Raw genomic sequence first — 26869 nt, 5'->3', positions numbered from 1 at the left:
GAGGATGAATAACAATAAAATGAAGAAAATAAAATATGAACTTTATAGCAATATTATTGTATAATGAACCTATAATTATCCCGCTCCTACTGCTGCTTTCGCCTCATTCTCTCTCAGTTTGTTTTACGGAAGGTTTCACTTCTATCGCGTCTAACCGTTAGACTGGTATTTTTTTTTAAATATTATATATATAATTATATATATATTGTATATAATATATAAATTATATAATTATTATATACATAATATTTAATATAATTTATATATTGGAGGTTGAATTAGTTTTAAAGGTTTTTTTTTGAAGATTTGGGGCTTTATTGTGAAAAAACGGTACAAAACATTTTATTCGAAGTATTGGCCATCGCTAGCTACAACTTTCGCCCATCTTTCGGGCAATTTCCGGATGCCGTTTCCCCAAAATTCTGGCCGCTGCTTGGCTATCCATGACTCAACCCATATTTTGGTAGCCTCGTACGAGGAGAACCGCTGGTCCGCCAAATCGAGACTCATATGCCGGAACAAATGATAATCGGAGGGAGCTATGTCTGGACTATACGGCGGGTGGGGTAACACTTCCCAGCCAAGCGTTCCAAGGTATTTTTTGACAGGTTGAGCAACATGCGGCCGAGCGTTGTCATGTTGCAAAATAACCTTGTCGTGCCTTTTTACCGTTTCCGGCCGTTTTTCTTTCAATGCCCGGCTTAAACGCATCAATTGCAGTCGGTAACGATCCCCCGTAATTGTTTCGCCCGGTTGGAGCAGCTCAAAATATACGACGCCGACCTGATCCCACCAAATGCAGAGCATGATTTTCTTGCCGTGAATATTCTGCTTGGCCGTCGACGTTGATGCGTGGCCGGACAAACCCCATGATTTTTTGCGTTTTGGGTTATCGTAGTGGATCCATTTTTCGTCGCCAGTCACCACCCGATGCAAAAAACCCTTTCGATTTTGTCGCTCGATCAGCAATTCGCACGTAAAAAGACGCCGTTCGACGTCGCGCAGCTTCAACTCGTACGGGACCCAATGTCCTTGCTTTTGGATCATTCCCATCGCTTTTAGACGCTTGCAAACGGTTGATTTATCAGCGCCCAATGATTCAGCAAGCTCTTCTTGGGTTTGGCACGAGTCCTCGTTTACCAATTCCCCCAATTCCGCGACATGTTGAAATCGACGGAGTATGGTCTGGGTAGGCCTCCTGCACCAATTCACGGGCTTGGGCTGTATTTTTTTTCAAATTGAAGCAGAAAAGCAAAGCTTCCCGCAAATTGCGTTTCGATGGCACGAAAGTTGACATACTCGGAGCACGAAAACACTGCGTTGCTTATACTTCAGCGAAATGATAGATACTGATAAACAAAGCCTAGGGATGAGGCTTTGTCATGAATATATATTCAGTATTGCCAACGCGATAAAGTGATAAATAGCGCCATCTGTGTGTCACCTTTACAACTAATTCAACCTCCCATATATATACATATAGTTATATATATAAATTGTATTTAAATAATAGTTGACAGTTGGAGTAGCCGCAGTATATACAACTTCTCTTAAAAAGCATTTGCCTTTCGCTGATTTCATATTTATATGTAACTGTATACATAGATTTTTTCCACTTGTAGACAAGAATCAAGGTACACAAACCGTTGTTGTTATTTCTTATTATATTTATTATTATCTCCATTTAATAATTCTCATAAGCATAACTTACCCTCCGGCCGAGACACGCATCCAACCATGTACCCATATTTGCCGCTCAGTTACTTTCAACAGGAAACTAAGATCGAAATTCGCGCAAACTTTTCTATACACAGTACGTACGAGTATTTTCAAGAACCTCTAATTTGGTTATGTTTAAAAGGTTGGTTTATTTTTCCTCGATTTTTTCGATTTAATAAAATCGACTAATCCACCGGCATACCAGTCGATACAGAACACTTTATTCTTATCTTACCGACAAAATATACTTAGAAAAAGCGCAACAAACACATATGTACCTATTACATACAAACACTGTTTAGTCACTTTTGGTAAATATCATACATAGGTACATACAAATTATTGCTGTCATACACATATAATTTTCTTATCTGTGATAAAAACAAACCGCTAGCGAAACCACAAAAGGAGTAAAAAGAATTCATTCACTTCAAACTGTACATACATTCGCATTTTTACAAACTTTTGTACTTTTGACCGGCAAATTCAATTTAGAGGTGTAACATTTTGTCTACCCACCGTAACGCGAAATACCGTTCACAGGTACATTGGCTTACTAAACGGAGTTGAGCGAAATGACAATACATTTACGTCGTTTGGCGCACCCGCCGATGAACCGCAATCAGCGAGCCTCCCACCATATCAACTAACCATTAAAAAGTTGGTTATCAGTGAGATAAGACAAGAAAATTCTAAGCAAAAAGATACTTTGCGATTCTTGCTTTGCGTAGCCGAAAACATGTAATAGTTTTCAAGAATTTCGTATAAATACTTGTTATTATTTTTTCAAAATTTCATAAAATAATGTTTTTTGCGCTTTAATTGATAAAGGTGGCTCAGTGCATAGCGAAGAGGTGATTGCTTTTTTCAATGCTTATGGTAGGTTGTGTTTTATACAAGGTTTTGTAAAATCCGTAAGCTGCCTAATAGGAACGAGTCGATGTTGACGATCTCTGGCGGCCATATTATATTGGCAGTATCTGCTAATTTTAGTTTTTTATTATTCAGCCGTTTTTGCCGACTCACCATGGTAAATAACATGATTGCGCAGCACGAGTAAATGATACAACTTTATTATGAACAATTTGGAGGTACGGTTAACTCTCGCGAAGGTGACGTGAATTGGCCACTTAGATCGCGTGCAGTCAACCAATTCCCTCAAAGAAAATATAACTCAGGACATTGCTCATATTCGGCTGGATCTTTTAGTTTTTTTTTTTTTTGATACAAGCTTACATAACAATAAAGGTAGGTAGGTAGGTGAAATAGTTGAAGTACCAGTCTGGTACTCCCCAAGTAGCACTAAAGCGGCGTTTTGATACCATTTTGAGACCACCAACTGATGTAATTGAGAAAGTTGATGGGATTTAGGTTGGAGCATTTCCCGAGGCTGTCGAAGAAAGGAGCATCCAGTGACCTTAATCCTCTAGCTACTAACCACTAACTGCCGGCCATTTACAGAGAAAGTGCTCAAGAGTCTCCTTCTCTGAAAAGTCCCGACAACTTCTACAATGGGGATCAAATGGTTAGCCTAATTTTCCTGCGTATGTGCTGATCGTCCAGTGGCCGGTAAACACACCTACGAGTTTGGAAATTATATGGCGAGGAGTCCCCAGAACTATCTGTGTTCTATATCTGTACTAGGACTAAAGGCTTCTCGAAATTGAACCCGAAGAAATGGAGCTCGATCTGTTCTGCGCTTTTCTAAGAAATAAATTGTGCAATTCCCCTTTAACAACAGTCAAGGGGATACCGATGTCTGGGTAGTAGACCTCTGAAAATAATCCAGTCGACCCCTTACTGGCAAGCTTATCAGCAACTTCATTTCTCTCTATGTTCTTATGGCCTGGAACTCAGATGAGATAAATGTTACCTGCACCACAACAACACCCTCAAGAGATTTGATCTCTTCCTTACAGTATTTGACCAGTTTGGATCTGCACCTTAGTGTCGCCAGTGGCTTGATTGCAGCTTGACTATAGGAAAAAAATGTTAATAACTCCGTCGCCTCCGCGTTCTCGAAGCATTTTGCATGACTGCTGCATCGCAAATGCTGATAATACAGCTCGGCAGCTTAAAGGAAATAGAGAAATTGGCTGATTTAGAAAAAATACCCTGCTCCAACTTCCGAATCCATCTTGGAACCGTAAGTGAAAACAGAGGTGTCAGCATCAGCACAAATTTGCCCCTCGTTCTAATCCTGCCTAGTTGCAAAGATTGCTTTGGCACGACCCTCAAATTCCAGTTGCGGATAGAGAAATATGTGCGAAGTTTATAGAAATGTGGTGTTAGCTTCCTAAAAATGCTACCATGTCCCTTAAGATATTGTCTCCAGTGGTCAATCTCTTTTAACCTGATTGCACTTTAAGCAGCGATGGAAATAACGTGAAAGTCGATGGGAAGAAAATACGAAATTTCATTAAGTGCAGCACTGTGGCAAGTTCTACGTGCTCCGGTGATGCCAATACATGAAGTCCTTAGCAGCCTCCCCAGTTTAGTTATATTATAACCCTTGCGAAAATTTTTCTGGTACATAGCATCAGCTCCGTTTTATCAGATTTGACTCTGAGGCCACAACTGGCAGTCAAGCGACTGAGTACAGCCAATAATTTTTGCAAGACCTCAGGCTTGACTGAGACAAACGGTCCCGATACCATTCGGACCAAATCATCGGCGTATGTGACTACTTTAACACCACCCTTATTTAACTTAGTCAAAACTTCGTCAATAGCAACTAGCCAAAGGAGAGGCGAAAGGACACCATCTTTTGGCGTCCCCCCTGTGCACAAATCTAGTAAATTTAGGCCCTCCTGCTACCACATTAGCTTCTCTACGATATCCAGAGACAGATAGATCTTTCCACCTCTAGTCTATCTAACGTAGTGACAATTAATTTCGCTCTAACATTATTAAGTGCACAATCTATATCTATAAAATGAATTGTTTGCTCTCCAGCGATTTTCCCACAGCCTCGACCAAGTCATATAAGGCTGTTTCGGTGGACTTCCGCTTCAGGTAAGCGTGCTAAGCTGGTGATAATTTAGTTTCAGATTACTCTCGAATGTGATAACCGATCAATCTTTCAAACATCTTTGGGATAAATGAGTATGAAAACCTGAATAGGGTATGAAAATAACCTTTGTTTTCTTCCAAAAGAATTTTCCGAATAATTAAATTATTATATTAACTAAAATTAGCGCATTTCTATCTTCGGAAGCCGTCGGCTGGACCTTAGCCGGATCGATGCAGTAAAGTCATTGAACACTAGACTCCCCTTATCCGTGCTACCTTGCGAAAGATCGGCGGAAATTTGAACGATGTCATATTGCATACATGAAAACATACATGAGCCTCTCAAAGAAACAAGTATTTATCTAACAACGTACAAGCGGCTTGATTTATTTCATTAAACCAAATCAAATTTTGCCAGTTGATCAAATTTCAACCCAAAACAATACCATATTTGATGGTGATGACGATGAACGATTATCTTCTGCCAACCAGATCCAATAATTTCAATGATAAAAGAGTAAAAAGTTTCTCACTAGTGGTAATATTTTTCCCCCAACGATCATTTGCGGCACGTCGTAAGACTTATCGACATTGTCGTAGCCGTGGTTTTGTGTTCTCGTCCGTAAGTACTCGTAATTACGCTTTTGTAAGACTTATTGGTAAGGTCTTCTTTTAGAATTTGTCGAATAGTTTCACGACCTTTACCAGGCTCTCGACCAATTTTTTCACTGAAATTCTTAAATTCACGGCTAAGCTCAATCGCTGAATTACCTTGGAAACAGTTTGGTGAGATTTTCAACTTACTCGCCATGAATATTTACCACGATCTGCATGAGTGGACACACAAAATCACGCCAAACAATGATTTATAGTCAATTTAAACCTCCTAGAAAACCTTGTAGAAAGCCAGACTGGAGCTCTGCTTCCTATTGTTTGAAAAGGGCATGAAAAGACATCGAAAACTACTTCAACTAAACTTCAACACTAAAAGTGGGTAACTGACTTCCAGGCAGTGCAGATCGTTGCACTCAGATCTCGGATCCTGAAAGTAAGGCAGTCAATATGGCTAAATTTAGATAGAACAATAGAAAATGGCAGATTTTCGTAAAGTGATTCTGAAAATTGTAGAGCAGCACGTCAGTAAACTTCTCGGCAGAGTTATTTTCTGTCTAGTTATAGCCAGACTTGCAAAACCGTGAAAATCATGTGTACACAAATTACAGATAAGAATCAGATTCGTACTAACCCTGTCTAGAAAGGAAAGCAGAACTATCGTAGGTATACTGAGAGGGAAACTCTAGAGCACCTTCTATGGTCTTGCCCTGCATTAGCTAGACCCCGAATGAAATGTTTATGAGCTATACAATATGAAAGGTTGAAATGACTCTCGGGGTTAGAGCTTCAGAGCTTACAAGGAAACGTAAGGGTAAAGCTGCATCTGACACCACTCAGGATCAATAGGTCTATGTGATGGCTTTCAGCCAGCCAGGTCAACCTAACCTATAGCCAGACTGCAATTAGCTAATTGAACTCATTCATATACACCTCCAAATTTTCGCGGATTTTTCCATATTTTCAATACATGATGGGGAAAGGAATAGGCGTGACGTTACTTCGGTCTGACGTTATACGGACAAGGATAAGCAGACTTTTTCCGTAAAAAAATGTCGTTGCAAACAGCGTTTCAAAGACAATCTAAAGAAAGATGGAATCAAATACAACTCCTTGGAAATATGATCGGCTTTATCTCAATTGGTATAATCTCTCTTTACTGCTTACAGGTTACGAACTTATAGAAAAATGTTTGGAAAAGCAAATTGCGTATATCCAATGACTTCCCAGTAGAAGTAAGAATTATGAAGAGGGACAAACTACTCCTCACCTTGCATGTGATTGTTCTGCACTGTGCAGACTGCGTTATCTCGTCTCACCTTTTCTGGCCGACCTAGGTGGAAGTGGCAGTCGGTCTATGAGCCAAATTTCTTAGACCATTGCGGAAAACTGGCCTAAGTCAGGTGACACATTCCGACTTAAAATGCGTGGTGAGTCTCGTCAGGGACACTGCGTTGTTCCGAAAAAGAAAGTCAAATCCAAAAGTGAGACAAGCGAGCAATTATAGAAAGAACTCTTAAGAGTTGTGGAAAATAAAAATTTCCCATCTTCCCCTTACCAGACAGACCAGTCACACCCATCACAGTTTATTTTTGAGCATAAAAGCCACAATCAAAAATATTGTTAAGAATTAATATTAGCAGTCTTAAAAATATTTATTAGACTATAAATTGAACCATGTACTTGTACATAGTAGCTAATCTGAACTGCATACTTAAGGAGGTTGCGATAAAATTCATTTGGATTAAATATATTATGATATTTATATTTCCAAATATAATGACTTGCATTGCAGCCTAAATTATTTGGTGAAGTAAAAATGTCTAATCATTCTACGCTAGATGTTTCTAGTGAGCCATATTTCATGATATACACGTCGCATCGGGCCTTACTATGCGACACCTTAAAGCTGACACTATGCTCCAAAAAAGTTCCCTAAGAGTTTCATTTTGAGTGTTTTACAGCATTCCAAATTGGCAGTAAAGCAAGAGACACTTCGCTAGATTTTTCGGTACCACTGCGACTAAATGGAAAAGTTAGAGCAGTGATGTCTATGGGCTCAATGCACTATCGAATGCAGCAGCAAAGCGACGATTCCAAAATTTTCGGTCTAGTATCATACTAATACATACTCATCAAATTCGATGAGGACGCACTGGATTGCTTATCGACGTTTATCTCAAAAAATCATGGAAATTGTGCAAGCAGATCAACATGTGAGATCTTATTCTATTGCCCAGGAATTAAAAATAATCCACCAATCCATTTTGAATCGTTTGCATTAGATTAGTTTAAAAAAAAAAAGCTCGAATTTACAAAAAAGGGCCTTTTGGACCCAATTTACCACTGCGACTCTGTGCTGAAACGTAAAGAAGCTGACCCATTTTTTGAAGTGGAGGGTAAATGAAAATAAAAAGTGGATCAAATACGAGGCCAAGAACATATACGAACACCAAGATCAACGACCTAGAATATCTTGACTGTTTTGTGGGTTTGGAAGAGAATTACTATTATCCACTATGAACTGATCTCTTTTAGCGAAACACTTAGTTTGCATTTTACTATTAATATTTCTTAACTTTTCAGAATTGGTGAAGAGAAAAGATGTTTTAATACATCAAGGCAACACCAAGCCGCGCACATCTTTAACGACACGCCAGAGGTTCCAAGAGCTTGGATGAGAGAATCGATTGCGCGCCGCTTTATAGTCCATACCTGTGATAGTACAATTATAATATTTTCAAATATTGGCAATTTTTGGTGATTTTTATCGATGTGATGGTTAAAACCTAGCCTTAAGAAAGACTTACGGAAATGAGCTGTTCAAGTTTTTTACCATTAAGGCCGATGACTACTTCAATTGCGGGACGACACATAAATATTTCATCTAAATCCTAAACATTAAATTCAATGTCGAAATAAAGCAAAAAAACGGTCAAAATTTTGAACTTGGCCCATTTATGCTTCACATTTGCGTACCCATCACGTTCGTTACAGTAATAGTATTTCCTATCTGTTTTTTTGTCGGGACAACCAGCAACTACAGCACTCTGAGACAATAAAGTTAATTGTACTCACTGAGATTCCCTTTTAATTTGCATTAAATCTACTCGACCTCCGAAGAAATCTGCGTAGATCTTGTTGTGCCAATGAGCCAAGGCTAAGGAGCCACGCTTAACACATCAGTGCCAAAGACCGCAAGCCTGATTCGGGCGAAGGCGAGGCAGGCGCACAAGAAATGGTCCGCCGTCTCATCCTCCTCTTCACAAGCTGGTCAGAGTACACTGTCTGCGATGCCTTCCTTTTCCATGTGCTTGGCCCACAGAAAGTGGCCCGTCATCAGTGCAACCAGCTGCCTGCAGTCCCCTCTGCTTAATGGAAGTAGGATTTGCGACAGTCGGCCGGACATGACAGGTAACATCAGTTTAGTCCATCTGACGCCTCTCTCAGCCTGCCAAGCTCACTTGTGGGTTGCAGTAATCCATTTGCTAACCGTGGCTTTGATGGCTGCAAAAGGGAGTGGCGGAACGGGCTCCGGGCCAAAGAAGTTGTCCTTAGAGCCCATCCTAGCTAAGGAGTCAGAGTCTCGTTACCCAGGATACCGACGTGTCCCGGGACCCATGTTAGCATCAGGCTATTATGTCTACCGACATAGTTCAGCCTTGATCTACAGGACTCGACTACCCTTGATGTGGTTGGGGGTTGTCTAAGGCCATGAGCGCAGCTTGGCTGTCGCTGCGGAAACATATAGATCAGCTTCTCCATCTGTTTTCCACAACAAAGTTCATCGCTTTTTGAACAGCATACACCTCCACTTGAAACACGGGTGCATGCATTCCAAGAGCTCTTGGAATTTCCTATTATAATTTAATAATGGATTATTAAAATGTAACTGAGTATGTCATACTCGTCCCTTTGGAATAAGAGTAAAAACAAATATTAATTTTGAATAAGTAAATATAGAACTTCTTCCTGTATCTGTATTTAAGATAAAAATATACACCTAATTTGGAAAAACTTTTCAGTCTGCAAGTAGCCAAATTTTTCTGACTACTTTGTGTGTGTGTGTAATATATTATCTCACGTTTTAAGAAAAAAACAATATTTATAGCAAAAAAACCAACAAATTTTAGCATTTCATTTAAGTAAATATGTACAAAATTACAAATAAACCCATACATATGCATTCATTGTGAAATTCCTAACTGTGATAGAAATACTCGTACTATTTTCTTTAATAAATTCTACCCGAAATGTTGTCAATATTCTATTATATGTTTGCTGAGGCATGATAAAACATACATATGTAATGTCTACATATTGTGGAAAACGAAATGGAAGGTCTTATCTGAGTTGTAAATCATAAATAATTTTAAGAGTGTTTGTGTTGTGCCATTGAGAATGCCATATACTTTTTATATGCGGTTCTTGTTAGAGATTGGCACCTGAATGCAAATTTTTATTTAGTACGTTTTGCCCTTCTAACATACAGTGGTGATCAAGATAATAGAAGCGGGACTCAGGTTTCCCCTATTTATTTCTGTTTTATTCTCTATTAATTAGTGTAATATTTCATATTGCTCTAATAAATAATAATATTTTTTTTTTTTTTTTTTTTATAAAACTTATTCATAAAAAAAAACTTATTCATACTACCACAAAAATGGTCCAACTCAATACTCCAAACTTTGTAAAAAATTAAAAAAAAAATTTAATAAATTTTCATCCAAACTTTAAACTTTTAAACTTCTGAATATGCGGTTTTGTAGCCAAATTTAAAAAGACTAAAAATTCTCACTGAATTCTGAAAATTTTTTCTGTTGATGTTGTCGTTGTTGATGTTTTCTGTCGATATATTAGGTTGGGGAATAAATAAGTTTTTAGCGTTATTACCGAAGGCTTTTGTTTAAGCAAAAATCAATAATTATCTATATCAATAAGTTAATCAATTATATATTCGCCGTTGATGCTTTCCATTTCAATTCAACCGGGCTATTCGGGTCATTTTCTTCGATTTCGATGTAACTTAAATATGTTGCTCTCTGGTCAAAATAATGAGGCACGTATTTTTTTGTTCGCCCGAAAAAATTTTTTTTCCAACTTTATTGGCAATTTTGTTTTTCGGCTCGAAATCGATTTTTTTTAATAATATAAGAAATTTTTTTTTTTTTAAAGCTCATAACTTAGTCCAAAATAAACCGATTTTAATAATTTTGGGTTTAAAATGATCGTCATTACTTACACAAGCGATTTCGTGTAGAAACAGTTGCAAAAAAGTAGTTGAAAATTTTTTATTTTGGAAAAAACAAAAAGTGCGAAACAGGTTTTCTACTCAAAAATTCATTACTCAAATCATTTTAGCTACTGGGCATTTAGCTTAATTGAAGTTTGAGGTGTCCTCTTGATTTGGAAAAAGTTATAAAAAACAAAAACATACGCTTTTTGAAATATTGAATTTCGAAAAAATTTAAATTTTTTTTCTTTTTTGCTAAATAAAAAATTTTCGACTACTTTTTTGCAATTGTTTCTACATGAAGTCGCTCGTGTAAGTAATTACGATCATTTTGAACCCAGAATTATTAAAATCGATTCATTTTTGACTAAGTTATGGGCATTTAAAAAAAAAATGTTTCTTATATATATTAATTAAAAAAAATCGAGTTTGAGCCGAAAAACAAAATTGCCGATAACTCTTGAAAAAAAATTTTTTTTGGGGCGAAGAAAAAAATACGTGTCTCATTATTTTGACCAGAGAGCAACATATTTATCGAAATCGAAGAAAATGACCCGAATAGCCCGGTTGAATTGAAATGGAAAGCATCCGTTGCTGTTTACAACCTCTTGCCATCTCTCGACCAATTTGTTGATGCCGTTCCGCCAAAAATCGCCTAGTCTGGTATCAAAACAGTTGTTGAACCAGTTTTAAGAACCTCTTTGTTATCGAAGGTAAGGCCCTTCATGTGATTTGACTGTGAGAAAAAATATGGTAATCGGTTGGTGCAAAGTCCGAGAATATAGCAGGTGCAGATGGATCTCCCATTCGAGCTCTTGGGGTGCGGCTTTGATGACTTGTGCAACATGGGGCCTGGCGTTGTTGTGAAGGAGTGTAGTTTGATCTGACCGATCAGGTCTTTTCAGTCGAATAGCCTCATTCACGAGATGTAGCTGGGCAATGTAGAGCTCATTGTTGACCGTGGCATTCTTTTCGAGCATTTTCCAGTCCCACCAAACACATATCATAATCTTTTTGGATAAAGAATTCGAATTCAGAAGGCCTTCCGCGGCGGGACGTGTCATCGACCTCAAAGTCGAAATTTTTTAACTTTGCAAACCATTTCTGTGCTATAGACTCGCCTATGATACTTTCTCCATACACGTCGCAAATGTTCCGGGTTGTTTCGGTAGCTTCATCGAGGTCAAGATGAAAAGCAAAGAGGAGCAGGTGTCGAAAATATTGATATTTGCCTCCTGGGTACTCCATTTCTAAGTCTCAAAACTTAAAAATAAAAAATGAAATAACTCTAAATTGCAATTAATATAATTTTGTAGAGCAGAAATAGTTCTATCGAATGAATACTTAGCCTTTGCCAAACAGCAAGCAAATCATTGTAAAACTTATTCCCCGACCCAATAGAAAAAATTTCAAGCACTCATTATATGGAAGTAAATGGATAAACAGGTTTTCCTTAAAAAATTAAAATTTTGATCAACACTTGCTGAATTTTGCACAGAGTTTAAAACTTTGAGTTATATCGTTTTGATGTCATATGAACTATGTGAAAGAAAAATTTAAATGAAATAGTCAAAAACCTTGCGTCCCATTACTGTTATTTTGGACGCCACTTTAAATATTTAAACTACTCCGGTCAACAATAATATTTGGAAGTAAAGACCTCTCTCGACGAACAAAACTTACACTCTACGAGTATGAGGCTCTCAACATGCCCTTTCTAATATATGGCGCAGAAGCTTGGACGATGACAACATCCGATGAGGTGTCCCTTTGAGTGTTTGAGAGCAAGATTCTGCAGAAGATTTTGGACTTTTGCCCGTTGGCAACGGCGAATATCGCAGGCGATGGAACGATGAGTTGTATGAGCTTTACGACGACATAGACATAGTGCAGGGAATAAAGATCCAGCGGCTACGTTGGCTGGGTCATGTCGTCCGAATGGATACAAACGCTCCGGCTCTGAAAGTATTCGATGCGGTATCAGCTGGTGGTAGCCGAGGTAGCGTGCTCTGCGTTGGAAGGATCAGGTGGAGAAGGACTTGGCTCCATTTAGTGTTTCCAACTGGCCTCGGTTAGCACGAGAAAGAAATGACTCGTGCGCTTTGTTAAACTCGGACAAAATTGCGTAAGCCGTTATCGCGCCAATCAAAAAGAAGAAGTTTGATTAATGAGAAGGCCATGGGAAAACGAAATGGCATTAAAATCAAATTAAGAAAAAAGAAAGCAACGAATCGTCAATAAAAAAATATTTTAAGGTTCTAGTTATTTTGAAAATCATGCTCAAAAGGAATAGAAAGGGAGAAGTCGCTGTCTTAACTTATTGGAAATACTAATGGATTGCGGTAGAACGCAGTTGCAGTCAACCTTTAAGTTGAATTTTGTTCTAATTCAGCAAGGAGGAATACCTGCTGTCTCCTTAAACTTTGATGAATAAGCAAATTTTTTCTGCAATGAAAGCTCTGTTTTATTGATTGAGAAAGTTTAATATATCGATGTATTATAAACCAATAAAACCCGTTCTAAAGTTAAGTCTTTCGTTCTTAATTTTTCTGAGGGTGACTTCTTCATATTCCCCACAAAGAAATATTGAAATCGTAATGTGATAGAATGTCATAGAAAAACATCAGTGAGTATATTATAGACCTTAGGAAAACTGATTTTGAATTTTGAACATATGACGGAACCCATGGATCGTTAAAATGAAGATATTGCAGAAATCGGACAAAGGTGCGTTGAGCTCTTTCCATCCTTTGAGAATAAACAGTACAAATTGGATTCCAAACAACTGAGGCGTACTTCAACTTTGACCTCCTAATGAAACCAATGTGATTAACACAGAAGGATCCTGAGTCAAAAATAACAACTAGATCTGAAAATTCATTTACAGTAGAAAGACGAGCATTAGAAATGGTATAATAATTAGACAATCGGCTTTAGAGCTTTAGCGAAAGTAGTGTGGAACATTTAATTCTGCTGAATATATTAAAATCATCTGCATAGAGGAGATGGCAACAGAGATGGCAATGACAGAGTGTGATTTTATATTACCAATTTGGACTTATAAGGTCCGGTTAGAGTGATAGGAACTTAACAAAAAAGCAGAAATTTGAATGGAAACCTAACTTTTCATAACTCAACAACCATATGCTATGCAGTTTCCAAAGCTTTAGAAACGTAAAGAACGTCTACTTGATGACCAGTTTTAAATGATGAAATGCAAAATTGGAGAATTCAGTCAGCTGGCAACCGACAAAGGCATGTTGATGCTAATGAGTCACTAGAAGTACATTTTATTTGTAACCACCTTTTTCATAAACTTTGAGTCAGTGGGGGGTTTAGGTATAGGTCTATAGTTTCAAGCACCATACTTGTACTAGATTTGGGCAACTTTATATTCGAAGTACAATTTAGTTCCAAAAATTTTGTGAAACGAGTGAATTTCTGGCGGATTTATTCACCAGTATTTTATATTACTGACCTAAGTAATCAGTCGCCGAAATGACAAAAGTGTGTAGATAATAAAGGTGCATGCTTTAATAAAAATACATATTCCTAACCTGTTTAAATAAATATATTATCATATCGTATGGTATCATATTTCATCCTTGGCGATCTAGTGCAAATTAACTAATAAAATATTTAAAATATTTCATAAAAATATTGCACCACTTTATGTCAGAGCTTGAATGTGTAAATTTGTAAATTTTGATTTAATGGGCTAACTTCATTAACCTTTGGATGTTCTATGGTATAAAAACCCATAATACCACAGACACCAGGAAACGACACATATTTCTTTATACTCGGAGCAGAAATCAAACCTTCTAATTTTTATAGAGCAATAAACTTTTTCCCAACATTTTCATTTTTATACATTCATGTTTCTGACATGAGGGAGACGACTTGTAAATGGATGCCCTTCAGACTAAGTCATTTTCATATTTCCATAAATTATAAATTAAGTTGCTTACAGAAGAACAGCTGGAGTTGTAAAACAGAAGCTATTTGGTTTTAATCGTTACATTTCATAGATTTGTTGAAATTTACGTTAGAATTTTTCTAAAAAAATATTTAATATTGAGAAAATCTCAGAAGTTTTTAGATTACTAACAGATACCCTCTTTTCTGCACACCAAAAGTAAACAGAGTTAAGTGCAATAAAAGCTCTATGAGATTCTACCTTAAATGATGAATTTGGCGCAAATCTGGCGTAACAGCAGCCATCAAACCGATTTAAAGCACCCAAGAAGGAGTCAACCAGCATACACCATAAAACTGGTAACGCAACGCCGGCCTGACAAGAGATTTTTTCGCCTACAGCATAGCATACTTATCGCTACCCCATTCATCGACAAGATTTTGGGCTCAAACATTTTTTAATGAAGTCAAAATACTATTGTCTACGCCATGTAGTAGAGGGCTTCACACATACTTTCAAAGCTAGCATTTTCTCTATATGTGCAAATATTCGAAGTACTCAAGTAATCATGATTCCCGAAGTAGTAATCATAAAAAACTGGTATATGACCGTGAATAAGTGTGCCTATAACTACAAATGTAGGAGCAATAGAAGAGTATAGCTGACATGTCGTATACGTAACTTGGGTAGCGCTGCTTAGTATGGGCAAGGTAAGTGTGTATGAAGACAAAAGGTTGCAGGTATTCTAAGCTGGTTCCAATTATTTTTTGTTAGATTAGACAGGTTGTAGTTAGGGACATACGCGCGAGTGATTTCTGCCCCAAAAGAGTGGAGCTACTAGCGGAGGAAAAACTACGACAGAGAAGAGAATGGTTCTTGATACAATATAAGCAAACACCGCAGTTAGCTTTTTTGGTGTTGGAACTACAAAAGAGTCAAGTTGTTATGCATGGCGGTATCAAAACACAAAGGAAAGTCAAAGCAAATCATTAGTAAAATTGGTTTAACACTAATCTGTAACTGGTAAAGATATGTCAATTTGATTCAATAAAAAACAAAAAATTAAAACAATAAAAATTTTAAATAAAAGACAACTGTATATTTATGACAAAAAACTACATTGAAAAATAAATAGAGAACTATTTTTTATTTACTTATTCTGCTTTGACACTAACGCGTGTTAAAGACGTAAATAATACTGATAACTTTTCACAACTTGAGAAACAATAAGGCTGAAGCATTATTTTTAATTTTCTAAATAATTTGTTTTTTTTGATAGATTTGTTAGAAGAACTGGACAATCCGGCTTCCTCTTTCTTCTATACGTTCTTTGGCATGGTTGCCTTAAGTGCGTTAATGCCATATTTTGAATTTAGCGCTGTTTTGTTATATGTTTCAAATTTACTCATGAAAGCACAAAAAGCAAATAAATTTTCAGTGTAAAATATATAAACACAGGACAATTTTTCAAATAACTACTTCCTTCGTTCTTTAGGAAGTAAAATATTTTAACAATTTATCACTTCAATCCATGCCTACTATATTTAAGAATATACACTTAATCTAATTATCAATGTTTTCGTAAATATAACATATAAAGCAGCCGAGCGTGGGGTAGTTACGGTGCTTGCCGAAACCTTTGAAGCTCGTTTGCTCGACTCTTCATTTTTATGCTTTATCTGAATTAACGGGCATAATTGAAAAGAAAAAACAAAATAACCTTCTGGCATAAATCAAAATGTGTTCCCTTTAGTATTAAATTATCTTCTACTCGAACTAAAAGAAAACATTGGAAACAATTTTTGAAAAAAAAAATAGTTTTAAAGAACATATTTTTAGTACTAAATTTTCTTTTATTTGAACTAAAAAAATTTTGAAAAATATTAATAAATCATTTGATCATATCTAGTTATTTTTGGCACTAAACACTTTTTTATTAAAATTAAAAAAAGCAATTTTTGAATAAAAATCTTTGAATAACCTTTTTGGAATAAATCTTAGCTTGTTCTTAGTACCAAATTCTCTTCTATTTCAACTAAAAAATTGTTGAAAAAATGTTAAAAAAGAATTAATGAATCTTTTGGTACCAATCATATCTTGTTCTCTTGGATATCGAATTATCCTCTATAAATAAAAATTTTATAAAAAATGTGTAAAAAATAGTTGTAATGCACATTTTAGCAGGAATCTTAGCTTGTTCTCTTTAATACTAAATTGTCTTTCATTAGAACTAAACAAATTTTGAAAAAAATATTTGGGAAAAAATGTAATGCTCCCGTTAGTACTTAACTAACTTAACCGGCCTGGATAGCATTTCAACTTGCATTCCGGACCGGGGCTGGTTGCTGGATAAGCGTCGCCTGGCTTGGGCCATTGACTCCTTTAGGCCCTTCAAGTCTCCTGGTCCTGACGGCATCATTCCTGCCCAACTACAGAAATCTGTGGAGGTATCATGCCGTTGGTTGAGCCCCATCTATGCGAGCTGCGTAGCCAGGGGCTACATACCAAGATCATGGAGGGCCGTGAGGGTTGTCTTTATACCCAAGGCAGGTAAGAGCTCGCACGTCTCCCCTAAGGACTTCAGACCAATTAGTCTCTCATCTTTCTTACTGAAAACCCTTGAGAGACTGATTGACCTGCACATAAGAAGCGAAATTCCTCGGGGTCGACTGTCGCATACTCAACATGCTTATTGCAAGGGTAGATCGGTGGAATCTGCCCTACATACAATCGTGGAAGAAATCGAAGAGTCTCTTCTTCAGAAGGAGTTTGCGGTAGGCGCCTTCCTCGACATTGAGGGGGCTTTTAACAACGTCCTTCCGGAGGCAATTACCAGGTCTCTAGGTAAACTAGGGGTCGAAACCGACCTTATAAGACTTATCCACAAAATGCTTAGCGACAGAACTGTCACGGCAGAGTGGGGCGGTATCTCCCTCCACCGGCAGGTGAGTAGAGGCACTCCGCAAGGTGGGGTTCTCTCACCATTCCTCTGGGTTGTTGTTCTAAATGATCTGTTGGAGGAGCTGGTGAAGGGAGGCTGCAGGGTAATTGCCTACGCGGATGACGTGGCACTAATTGTTAGAGGAAAATTTTTGGATACTCTGTACAACTTGATGCAGGGATATCTGAATGCAGTTGTTAGATGGGCAACGGATTGTGGCCTGTCGGTGAATCCTCTTAAGACGGAGCTCGTCCTATTTACGAGGAAATATAAAATACCCAGAGCTCAACTTCCCTCACTAGGGGGCGCTCCTCTGATGCTTTCTGACAAGGTGAAGTACCTTGGTATTATTCTTGACAGCAAGCTTACATGGAAGCCCAATATTGAGGAAAGGGTGAGGAAGGCAACAATCGCCTTGTATGGGTGCAAGGGCGCAATTGGCAAAAGATGGGGCCTCTCGCCTCGAGTTGTTTTCTGGCTGTATAATACCATTGTAAAGCCTATCTTGTTATATGGAGTCATAGTCTGGTGGAACTCACTAGAGAAGACGACATTGGTGAAGAAGCTGGAAAGAGTTCAGAGGTCGGCACTCATTGGAATCAGTGGGGCGCTTCGAACGACTCCTACTCTGGCGCTCAACGCAATGTTAAATGTGGTACCCGTAGATATCGCAGGCAGAACTGCCGCTACACGTACCGCAATCAGACTGAGGGGCTGGAGCTATAAGCTCAATCTCCCTTATGGGCACTCAAGCATCCTTAGAAACTTTGAGTTCATCCCTCTGTCAACAGACCAGTGTATACCCTCATTTAGTCCAACCGGAACATTCACCACTCACATCCCGTCAAGGGAAGAGTGGACGGGGGGCTACACTTGGGGGCAGGGCCTGGTGAACTTGTTCACGGAGGGATCGAAGTTGGAAGGAAAGGTTGGCGGAGGAGTCTTTTGCGAAGGGCTCCCCGTCAGACTAAAATTCAGGTTACCGGACCACTGCAGTGTGTTCCAGGCAGAGGTAGCCGCAATCAAGGAGGCAGCTGATTGGCTGCTCAAATGTGTACTAACAGTCAAGAAGGTAAATATTTACTCCGATAGCCAAGCGGCAATAAGGGCCCTCGGGTCTATGACGGTGCATTCGGAATTGGTCAAGGAATGCTTGACCTCACTTTCGACTGCGTCCGAATTCTTTGACATCAGCCTCATCTGGGTTCCCGGTCACAGCGACATTGCGGGACACTGTGAGGCGGATGAGCTGGCTAGACAAGGTACATGTGAGGTGATTTCCCCGCGGAGGGAGAAAATTGGAATCCCCCTGACTACCTGCGGTCTGCTCCTGGAAAGATGGGCATCGCGCAAACTCAGCGAGCGCTGGGAAAATGCACAAACGTGCAAAGTCGCGAAATCCTTCTGGCCACGTGTGGACCGAAGGCGCTCGGGTGAGCTTCTGAGGCTGACAAAATATCAGCTCTCCAATCTAGTGGGTTCTCTCACAGGACACAATGCGCGAGGAATGCATGCTGTGAGACTTGGAATCATCTCGAGTCCTTTCTGTGCTGGATGTATGGAGGATGAGGTGGAATCATCTCAGCACCTTCTCCTTAGCTGCCCTGCCCTGGCAGGGCTAAGATTCAGGCATCTTGGCTCTTATTTCTTTGCCACGCCTGCTGAGATAGCTGGCGCTGACATTAAAAATCTGATGAGTTTCATCAGCAGCATTAAGCGGTTGACGCAAACATAGTCATCGTTCATAATCCGCACGCTCCTAACCTTCCCATCACCACCTCTCCCCGCCCTCTCCCTGCGCCTCATCGGTCCTTCCCCTCTCCTCACTTCCTTGACAATGGTATCACAAAGGACGAATCTCTCTTCGTCCAAGTGTGCCCACTCCCTGGGCAACCATACTAACCTAACCTAACCTAACCCTAGTACTTAACTATCTTTCATTAGAACTAATAAAATTAAAAAACGGAAATTTTGAATAAAACACTTTGAACAACCTTTTTGGATTAAATCTTAGGTTTTTCTAGTACTAAATTTCTTCTATTTAAACGAATAAAAAAATTAGTAAAAAAAGTGAAAGAAAAACATATTTAAGGTTTTTATACCAAGTCGAAGAGCAAAATTAAAAACCAGATTTTTTCTTCCAAGCCCCCAAAATTTCGAATCTCTTCGATTGTTTACTTCACCCAGAATAAAATCATAACACTCGAATTTTTATTTCAAGCAAGAATTGCGGGACGTATTTTTCAAGTCATTGAAAGACCCTAGCGATGTGGATTTTAATAAATTTCCATGCCCACCCAATATTAAAAGATGTTTTAATTGAAAAAAATTGTTTGGTAAATTTCAAATATACGTTAAATTAGAGCTCTGGATTTTGTTCTCGCATTTTCGAACGGTCCGGGCGTATGAGCAACTTACACAGCTGTTCAATGCTCATTACTTGAAAATTTTCGAGCGTGAGTTCGAGCATATGGAGTTTTTTCGTGTTATTTGAGCGAAGCTTGCTTTGATTATTTTCACAATTTTATAAGCACGCAGTCGGAGCTTTAGAGCTTTAGTTAATTTATACAGAAAATTTTCCATAGCCCAAATACTACTATAGTTTCACCTGACACAAATAAAATCGAGAAAAAAAGTTCCAAAGCAGAATCCCCCTTAATGGTGTGCCGATTATAAATACATATATACATTTTTTCTGACTCTTGTTTTCTTATGAGTCTTGATGTTGTGCGACCATTTTATGTCGGATTAGCTACTAGAAATAAAATGTCCACGATTTTATTTGCCCAATAGCGACGTGGCGGCCACCGTAGCTGAATGGGTTGGTGTGTGACTACCATTCGGAATTCGGAGAGAACGTAAATTCGAATCTCCGTTAAACAGCAAAATGAAAGGAACCGTTTTTTTCTAATAGCGGTCGCCCCTCGGCAGGCAATGGCAAGCCTCCGAGTGTAGTTACGCCATGAAAAACCTCCTCTTGAAACAACCATTTGCCGTTCAGAGTGGGCTTGAAAATGTAGGTATCTCCATTTGTGGAACAACAGCAAGACGCACGCCACAAATTGGAATGAGCAGTTCGGTTCAACACGGGTGTAAACGCCAATTATAAGAGAAACTTTTTCATGGCAGATATACACGAAGAGGTTTGCCATTGTCTACCGAGGGGTGACCACTGTTCGGAGAGACTTTTTCTATCATTTTAGTGTGTCATACACGGAAATTTGAACCTACGCGCCTCCGAATGGTAGTCATGTACCAAACCCATTCGGCTACGGTGGCCGTCTATTCACCTATTTTCTTTAAATTTATAACTAAGCCTTGACGCTATCGGGACCGGCTACTTACCATGTTTCCTGTGTTTGTTTTGTATTTTCCCCTGAAATGTACTAGTCCACCTAGTTAACTGCCTTCTCGATTTTGTTAGATTTTTGTGACTTTGTTCCTCGATTTCACACAATCACAAAAGCGTTCACTGCAAATTTTGGCAATTGAAACTCAATTCACTCAGCTCGAGGATGAATTGCAAAAACATAAACTTAATTGATATCAAAAATTATCAATACACATTTTGAATTACAATGCTTTTATTTAAAATATATTTTAAAATTGCACAATTTAAAAACATTTCGTTGTCTTTCGCAAAAAAAAGAAACAAGAAAAAAACCTGCGCCGCTCCCCAATTTCGCCTATTCTTAAGCCGCCGAATCCATCGATAAACTGTCGAAGGTGTTGAAATGAAAACAATCATTACCTTCATATCATTCGCTACTCTGTTAGCAGCGCTGTCCGTCGCCGTATACATACAAACATACACTTGTGCACACATATTTAAGTCACTTTATCTTATATGTAAATATTAAAATTGCAATATTTTTTTCGTCGATTTTTTTCTTTTAAGTATAGTTTCATTGCACGAGTATAACAAAAACTTTATAAATCACAGTTCCAAAGTTTGTACAAAATTCAACAAAATTTCCAACTTTTATAAAAACTTTACAATAATAATTTAGCATTAAAAATATTGCGAATATTGTAAAAAGTTTGAGTGACTTGTTTGTGTAAGCAAAAGTGTACGTACTGCGTTAGTGCTCAACGGACACCTTGCTCAGTAGGCGCCAGAACGCGCTGCTTTAAAAGCAAATTGTTGAAAGTCATGTCACCATATTTCCAATAACTTTCGATCACTTTGAACGTCAATACTCGCACAAACAAACACTCTTCACATCCAGCCTGTCTCAATAACCGTTAGGTGTAGCATTATTGCTAATCAGACAGTCGTTTAGTTAGTGCTCGTCACTGTGCTAATATTATCGTCATCACAGGTCACAGATATATGGGACATACATGTGAATACTTCAGTCACTATCGTACATACATACATACAAAAATATATGCTTTCAGCTTTAGGGCAAATTTGATAAGGAAATCTTATCATTGCAGCGGTTAGACAGTTGAGTTGAGAAAACGGGTTGTAGTGAGAGACCTACGCGGGAGTGATTTACAGTCTGCCCCAAAAGAGTGGAGCTACTATATATATATTATTGGCGCGTACACCCTTTTTGGATGTTTGGCCGAGCTTCTCTTCCTATTTGTGGCGTGCGTCTTGATGTTGTTCCACAAATGGTGGAATATGTACAGTTTCAAGTCGACTCCGAACGGCAGATATTGTTTTTTTTATAAGGAGCTTTTTCATGGCAGAAATACACTCGGAGCTTTGCCATTGCCTACCGAGGGGCGACCGCTATTAAAAAAACGTGTTATATTATTTGATGTCCCATTCGCCTACGGCTGCCAAGCGTTTCAAGCGGAATGAACCCTGACAGATCTTCTGATACAACAACTACTTATCAAAAAATTACAACTGACAACATAAAAAAATGCATTAAAACTAAAATAAAGAAGAATAAAACTCCAGGCTACGTTCAAATAAGCGGCGTTCTCTTAAGAGAGCTACCTTTAAAAGGACTTCAATATCTCCGAAATCTCTACAACTCTCTGGTACAGCAGCTACTTCCCCAGACTATGGAAAATAGCGGAGGTCATAGCCACCTAGACCAGAAAAAGATTCTACTATTCCATCATCACATAGACCTAAGAGCTTATTGCCAGCGATGAGCAAAGTATTTCATAAATTATTAATCAACAGACTAAGGCCAATACTTGACAAAAAAACAGCGATTCCTGACCATCAATTTGGGTTTAGATGCAAACATTCAACTGTCCAGCAAATTCACCGAGTCTCGCATAAAATATTGTCTACAAGTATATATATATTATAAGTTTTACATTAGAGTTTATCTTGACATAGAAAAGGCATTCGAAAATGTCTGGCGCATTGGTCTTTTCTGGAAATTAGAACAGTTACTGCCAAAAATCTATTTTCAAATTCTAAAAAGTTATATTACTGAACGATAATTCTATGTCAAGGCCAATGATGGTAGCTCAACACTAAGGAAGATAAGAGCCGGAATTCCCCAAGGCAGTGTGTTAGGCCCACTGTTGTGTACATTATATACAAGCGATATCCCAGCACCTGAAGGAGAACATTCGATGCTAGCTACTTTTGCTGACGACACAGTCCTTCTTAAAAGTATTTCCACTGCCACACATGATATATAGGGTGGGCTATGTAAAATTTGCTTTTTGAATCGGCTATAAAAAAAAAGGAATCCATATTTTTTCAAACTTTTTTTTTTATTTTGAAGATTGAACATTGTCATTTATGAATGAAAAATAATATCGTTCAAATGACTGCCACGACTGGCTTTACAGTAGGCCATTCGATCAACCCAATTTTTAAGCACATTTTCGATTGTTTGGGCTCCAATTTCATGAATGGCAACTTCGATTTCGTGTTTTAAAGCATCAATCGTCTCTGGATGGTTCGCATAGCATTTTTCCTTAACGGCTACCCACAAAAAATAGTCCAACGGGCTTAAATCACAGCTCCAAGGCGGCCAATTGATAACGGAATTCAAAAACGGTAGCCAAAGTTCGAGTGTAACTTTGGCAGTGTGACAAGTTGCACCGTCCTGTTGAAACCAAATGTCGTCCATGTCATCCTCTTCAATTTTTGGAAACAAAAACTCGTTGAGCATGTCACGGTAACGCTCGCATTTACTGTAACCGCGGCTCCTCGCTCATTTTCGAAAAAAATGGCCCGATGATGCCGCCAGACCAAAAACCGCACCAAACAGTGACTCGTTGTGGATGCATTTGCTTCACTTGAAGCTGAAACAACTATATTCATATATATATATATACAACTAAGTTCTTATATATTATATATATAATTCAATAATAAAACCAATATTGACATATGAGCTACAACTGCGGGGTACAGCAAGAAGACGAACCTAAACATTATTCAAAGGCAACAATCAAAAATACTACTGCTAATAGTAAATGTCCCATATATCACTAATAACGACATTCACCAACATCTCACAGTCCCAATTGTTGAACCGCAAATAAAGACAACAACAAAAAGGCATTACTCCACCCTTGAAAAACACAGTAACGATGAAGTTAATTTACTCCCAATAAAAGAACTGACATCAAAAAAGAGGCTGCAAAGAATTCGACCCATCGACAAGTTTATTTATTTTTGTTTTTTTTATTTTTAAAAGCTTACATAGCTTACTAAGCAAACGCAGCGCTAGCAGCAGAGGCTTTCGGCTGGCTGGTGATGTATGTTGGATCAGATACGACGGAGTAGGTCGGTGTCCTTCAGAAATTAGTAAGTCTTTTTAATGTTTTCTTCAGTGGCTTCTTTTAGAAATAGAAGCGGATCTGTGTTGCTGAAGTGGTGATGCCTTTGAGAAGCAAGTTCTGGGCAGGATACCAGTAGATGATGTACACTTGACTGTTGCTTGGCAGAAGGGGCAGGTGTTGGATGTATTACCCTGTAATAGGTGTACGCTTGTAATTATGGTGTGCTCAATACGGAGTCGTGTGTATGAGGTAATGTGGGTACCGATGATGGATAGGCAGGTTTTGAACGTTTGGGGTTAATGTTGGAATAATGGTGTTTATAATGCGACCATTCCCGAACTAACTTAGTTTGCCTCTGTTCATGAATAAGTCGGTGTATGTCGCTAGGTAGGATGATTTCTGATGTGAGTGTTGGTGTAATGGACATGTCTTTGGCAATTGTATCTGCCAGTGTGTTACCCTGGATGCCGGAGTGCCCAGGTATCCACATAATTTTGATGCTACTACGATGGGTTATTAGTATGTTTTTGATACTGTCGATGATTTTGCTTGATTTTTTGTGGTTTTTGATGGCTTGGAAGCAGGACAAACTGTCGGAGCAAATTATATGCTTACCCTTACTTTTGGCGCAGTATTGAACGGCTTGTAATATGGCGGTTGCTTCAGCGGTGAAAATAGAGCAGAATGAAAATAGAAGGCCGTACGCGATAACTTCCTGATTTTCCTTTACAACTGCGTAAGAAGTGTGGGATCCTTTTGACCCGTCAGTAAAAACCAATTGCCACCCGTTAAATTTGTAGTCTGTAAACGGCGTTTGGAGTATTCTCTTTCCGTAAATAAACTAGGTCGTTGATAAAATATTTTTTGCTAACCGCCCACGGTTTGATTAGTGTACCGCAGAGTGTGTAGTTTAGAGGGCAGTTCCGCATGTTTAGCAAATAAGGCGCAGGTGTGTATTGATGAGGGTATTTTTGGTGTAGATACGCGTGAGGTTGCAGATTGAAAGTCTTTGCCTGAATATTTCTAGAGCCTGAATATTTCGACAAGTTATAAACATAGAAGAGAGGTAAATAATTTTCTTATACGCCATTTAATATAAAATGTTAGAGCGATAATGGTCACCTAACAAAAATCAACCCTTTATCACTAATAGTGGAAGTGTGGAAATCTTAGTTTTAAGATAAATATATAAATACATTGGAAAAAAAAAAAATATATATAATATATATGTATGTATATATACATAAAACAAATGATTCTGTGATGCACATACGATTGTGGTGAGTACGTGTCGTCTCTCAGCGAATGTCATTTAAGGATTGACTATAGTCCGTAGGGGACAATTGGATTATCACTGCCTTATAACTCCATCACAATCTGCTTGCTGAACATTTTATTCTGAGGTTATTCAGGCGACCTCAGAAGGCTCACAGAGGCGTTGTTGTTGTTTTTGTTTTAGCAGTAACTTTGCCCTGCCAGTGTAGTGTAAATCACCAGTCGTCTTCGCCTAACTCTTCTAACGGTAGGCCCAGGAAACTTGCTGTTTCGACTAGTTGTGTCCAGAGGGTGAGGGGTGTTAGATGCGTGGGTTTCATGGGGCATGTGAAAAGGTGATTAGTGTCGTGCGGGGTGTCCTCACATGCCGGGCATATGTTTAGTACATACGTGCGAAAGGTAACTCCCAAGACTTTGGCGCTATTAACAGTCCGAATTGGTGTGCCATCGAATTTTACCTTAAGTTGCAGTTTGACCTCCTTTATCCAGGTGGTAAAGAGGGTCGCCGTGGACTTCGTGGGGGAAAGTTGTAAGTTTCTCGCAGTGAAGAAGCGAGAAAGGCAGGCGAGGTAGTCGTTTACCTTGGAGCATAAGGCATCAATGTCATTGCCCGACACAATTATCGAGCAGTGGTCGGTGTACCAAACCAGGGAGACTGCTCCTGGTGGCTGGGGGAGTTTCGAGATATAGAAGTTAAAAAGCAAGGGTGAAAGGACACCAACCTAGCTTTATTTTCCTCTGTTTTGAGATTTGGTCTCGAAATAGCACTAACGAATGACGACCACTCAGGTTCCCACGACAGTCGGTTCTACGTTACCGGAACGACCCGGATTTATATGCGGCCAAGGACTTCAGCATCATTCCCCATATATGTATGGGGAATGTTCATGCTGCTACAACAACAACAACAACCACTCAGGTAGTTCGCGGTCCACCTTTTCAGCCCTGGCGTGAGTGTGGACCCTAAAGTATCATCTAGTTGTTGTTGTTATTTTAACAGCACAGTTAAAAAAAAACAATATCATCTAGTAGCGTGGCTTGGCTTACTGTATCGAAAGCCTTTTTTAGGTCCAACGCTATTAGGACAGAACTCTCGCAGGGGCGGTTTTGGTTGAGCCCGCGGTTTATCTCAGTGTTAATGACGATGAGTGCTGTGGTGCTACTGTGCACTCTTCGGAACCCATGCTGGTGTGAGGCTGGTGTGAGGCTGGGCTCAGGTGTTTCGTGTAGAGTGGGAGTAGAAGGGTTTCAAGAGTATTCACTACTGAGGAAAGGAGAGTTATCGGCAGATAGGCAATGTTTGACAATTCTGCAGCTTCATCCACAAAATGCTTAGTTTAAGTTGCCTCATGATCACATTGCGTGTTATGCTTTCCCTTAAGAAACTACGGTTTTATGTATGTAAGCAATTAACTCCAGATTTTTTAAGCAGCCGGTCACAAAA

General features: G+C 38.7%; 1 protein-coding gene across 2 annotated transcripts in view; it reads right to left on the bottom strand.

Moving 5' to 3' along the window:
• The window catches only part of LOC128858222 (phospholipid-transporting ATPase IF), an 87014-nt gene extending 66037 nt beyond the window's left edge, over window positions 1–20977 (bottom strand). The window contains exon 1 of one of the 2 annotated variants that reach the window (XM_054094302.1): window positions 20782–20977. In XM_054094302.1, the coding sequence (XP_053950277.1) occupies window positions 20782–20784 (3 nt within the window). In that variant the 5' untranslated portion in view covers window positions 20785–20977. Of the gene's footprint in view, window positions 1–1711; window positions 2070–20781 lie in introns of those variants that run through there. The other variant, XM_054094301.1, reaches the window with a different exon arrangement.
• Between the last annotated feature and the right edge of the window lie 5892 nt (window positions 20978–26869).

The sequence above is a fragment of the Anastrepha ludens genome, chromosome 3 (genome assembly GCF_028408465.1).
Source record: "Anastrepha ludens isolate Willacy chromosome 3, idAnaLude1.1, whole genome shotgun sequence".
NCBI classification, from domain to species: Eukaryota; Metazoa; Arthropoda; class Insecta; order Diptera; family Tephritidae; genus Anastrepha; species Anastrepha ludens.
This window is presented reverse-complemented; position numbering and strand designations above follow the sequence as displayed.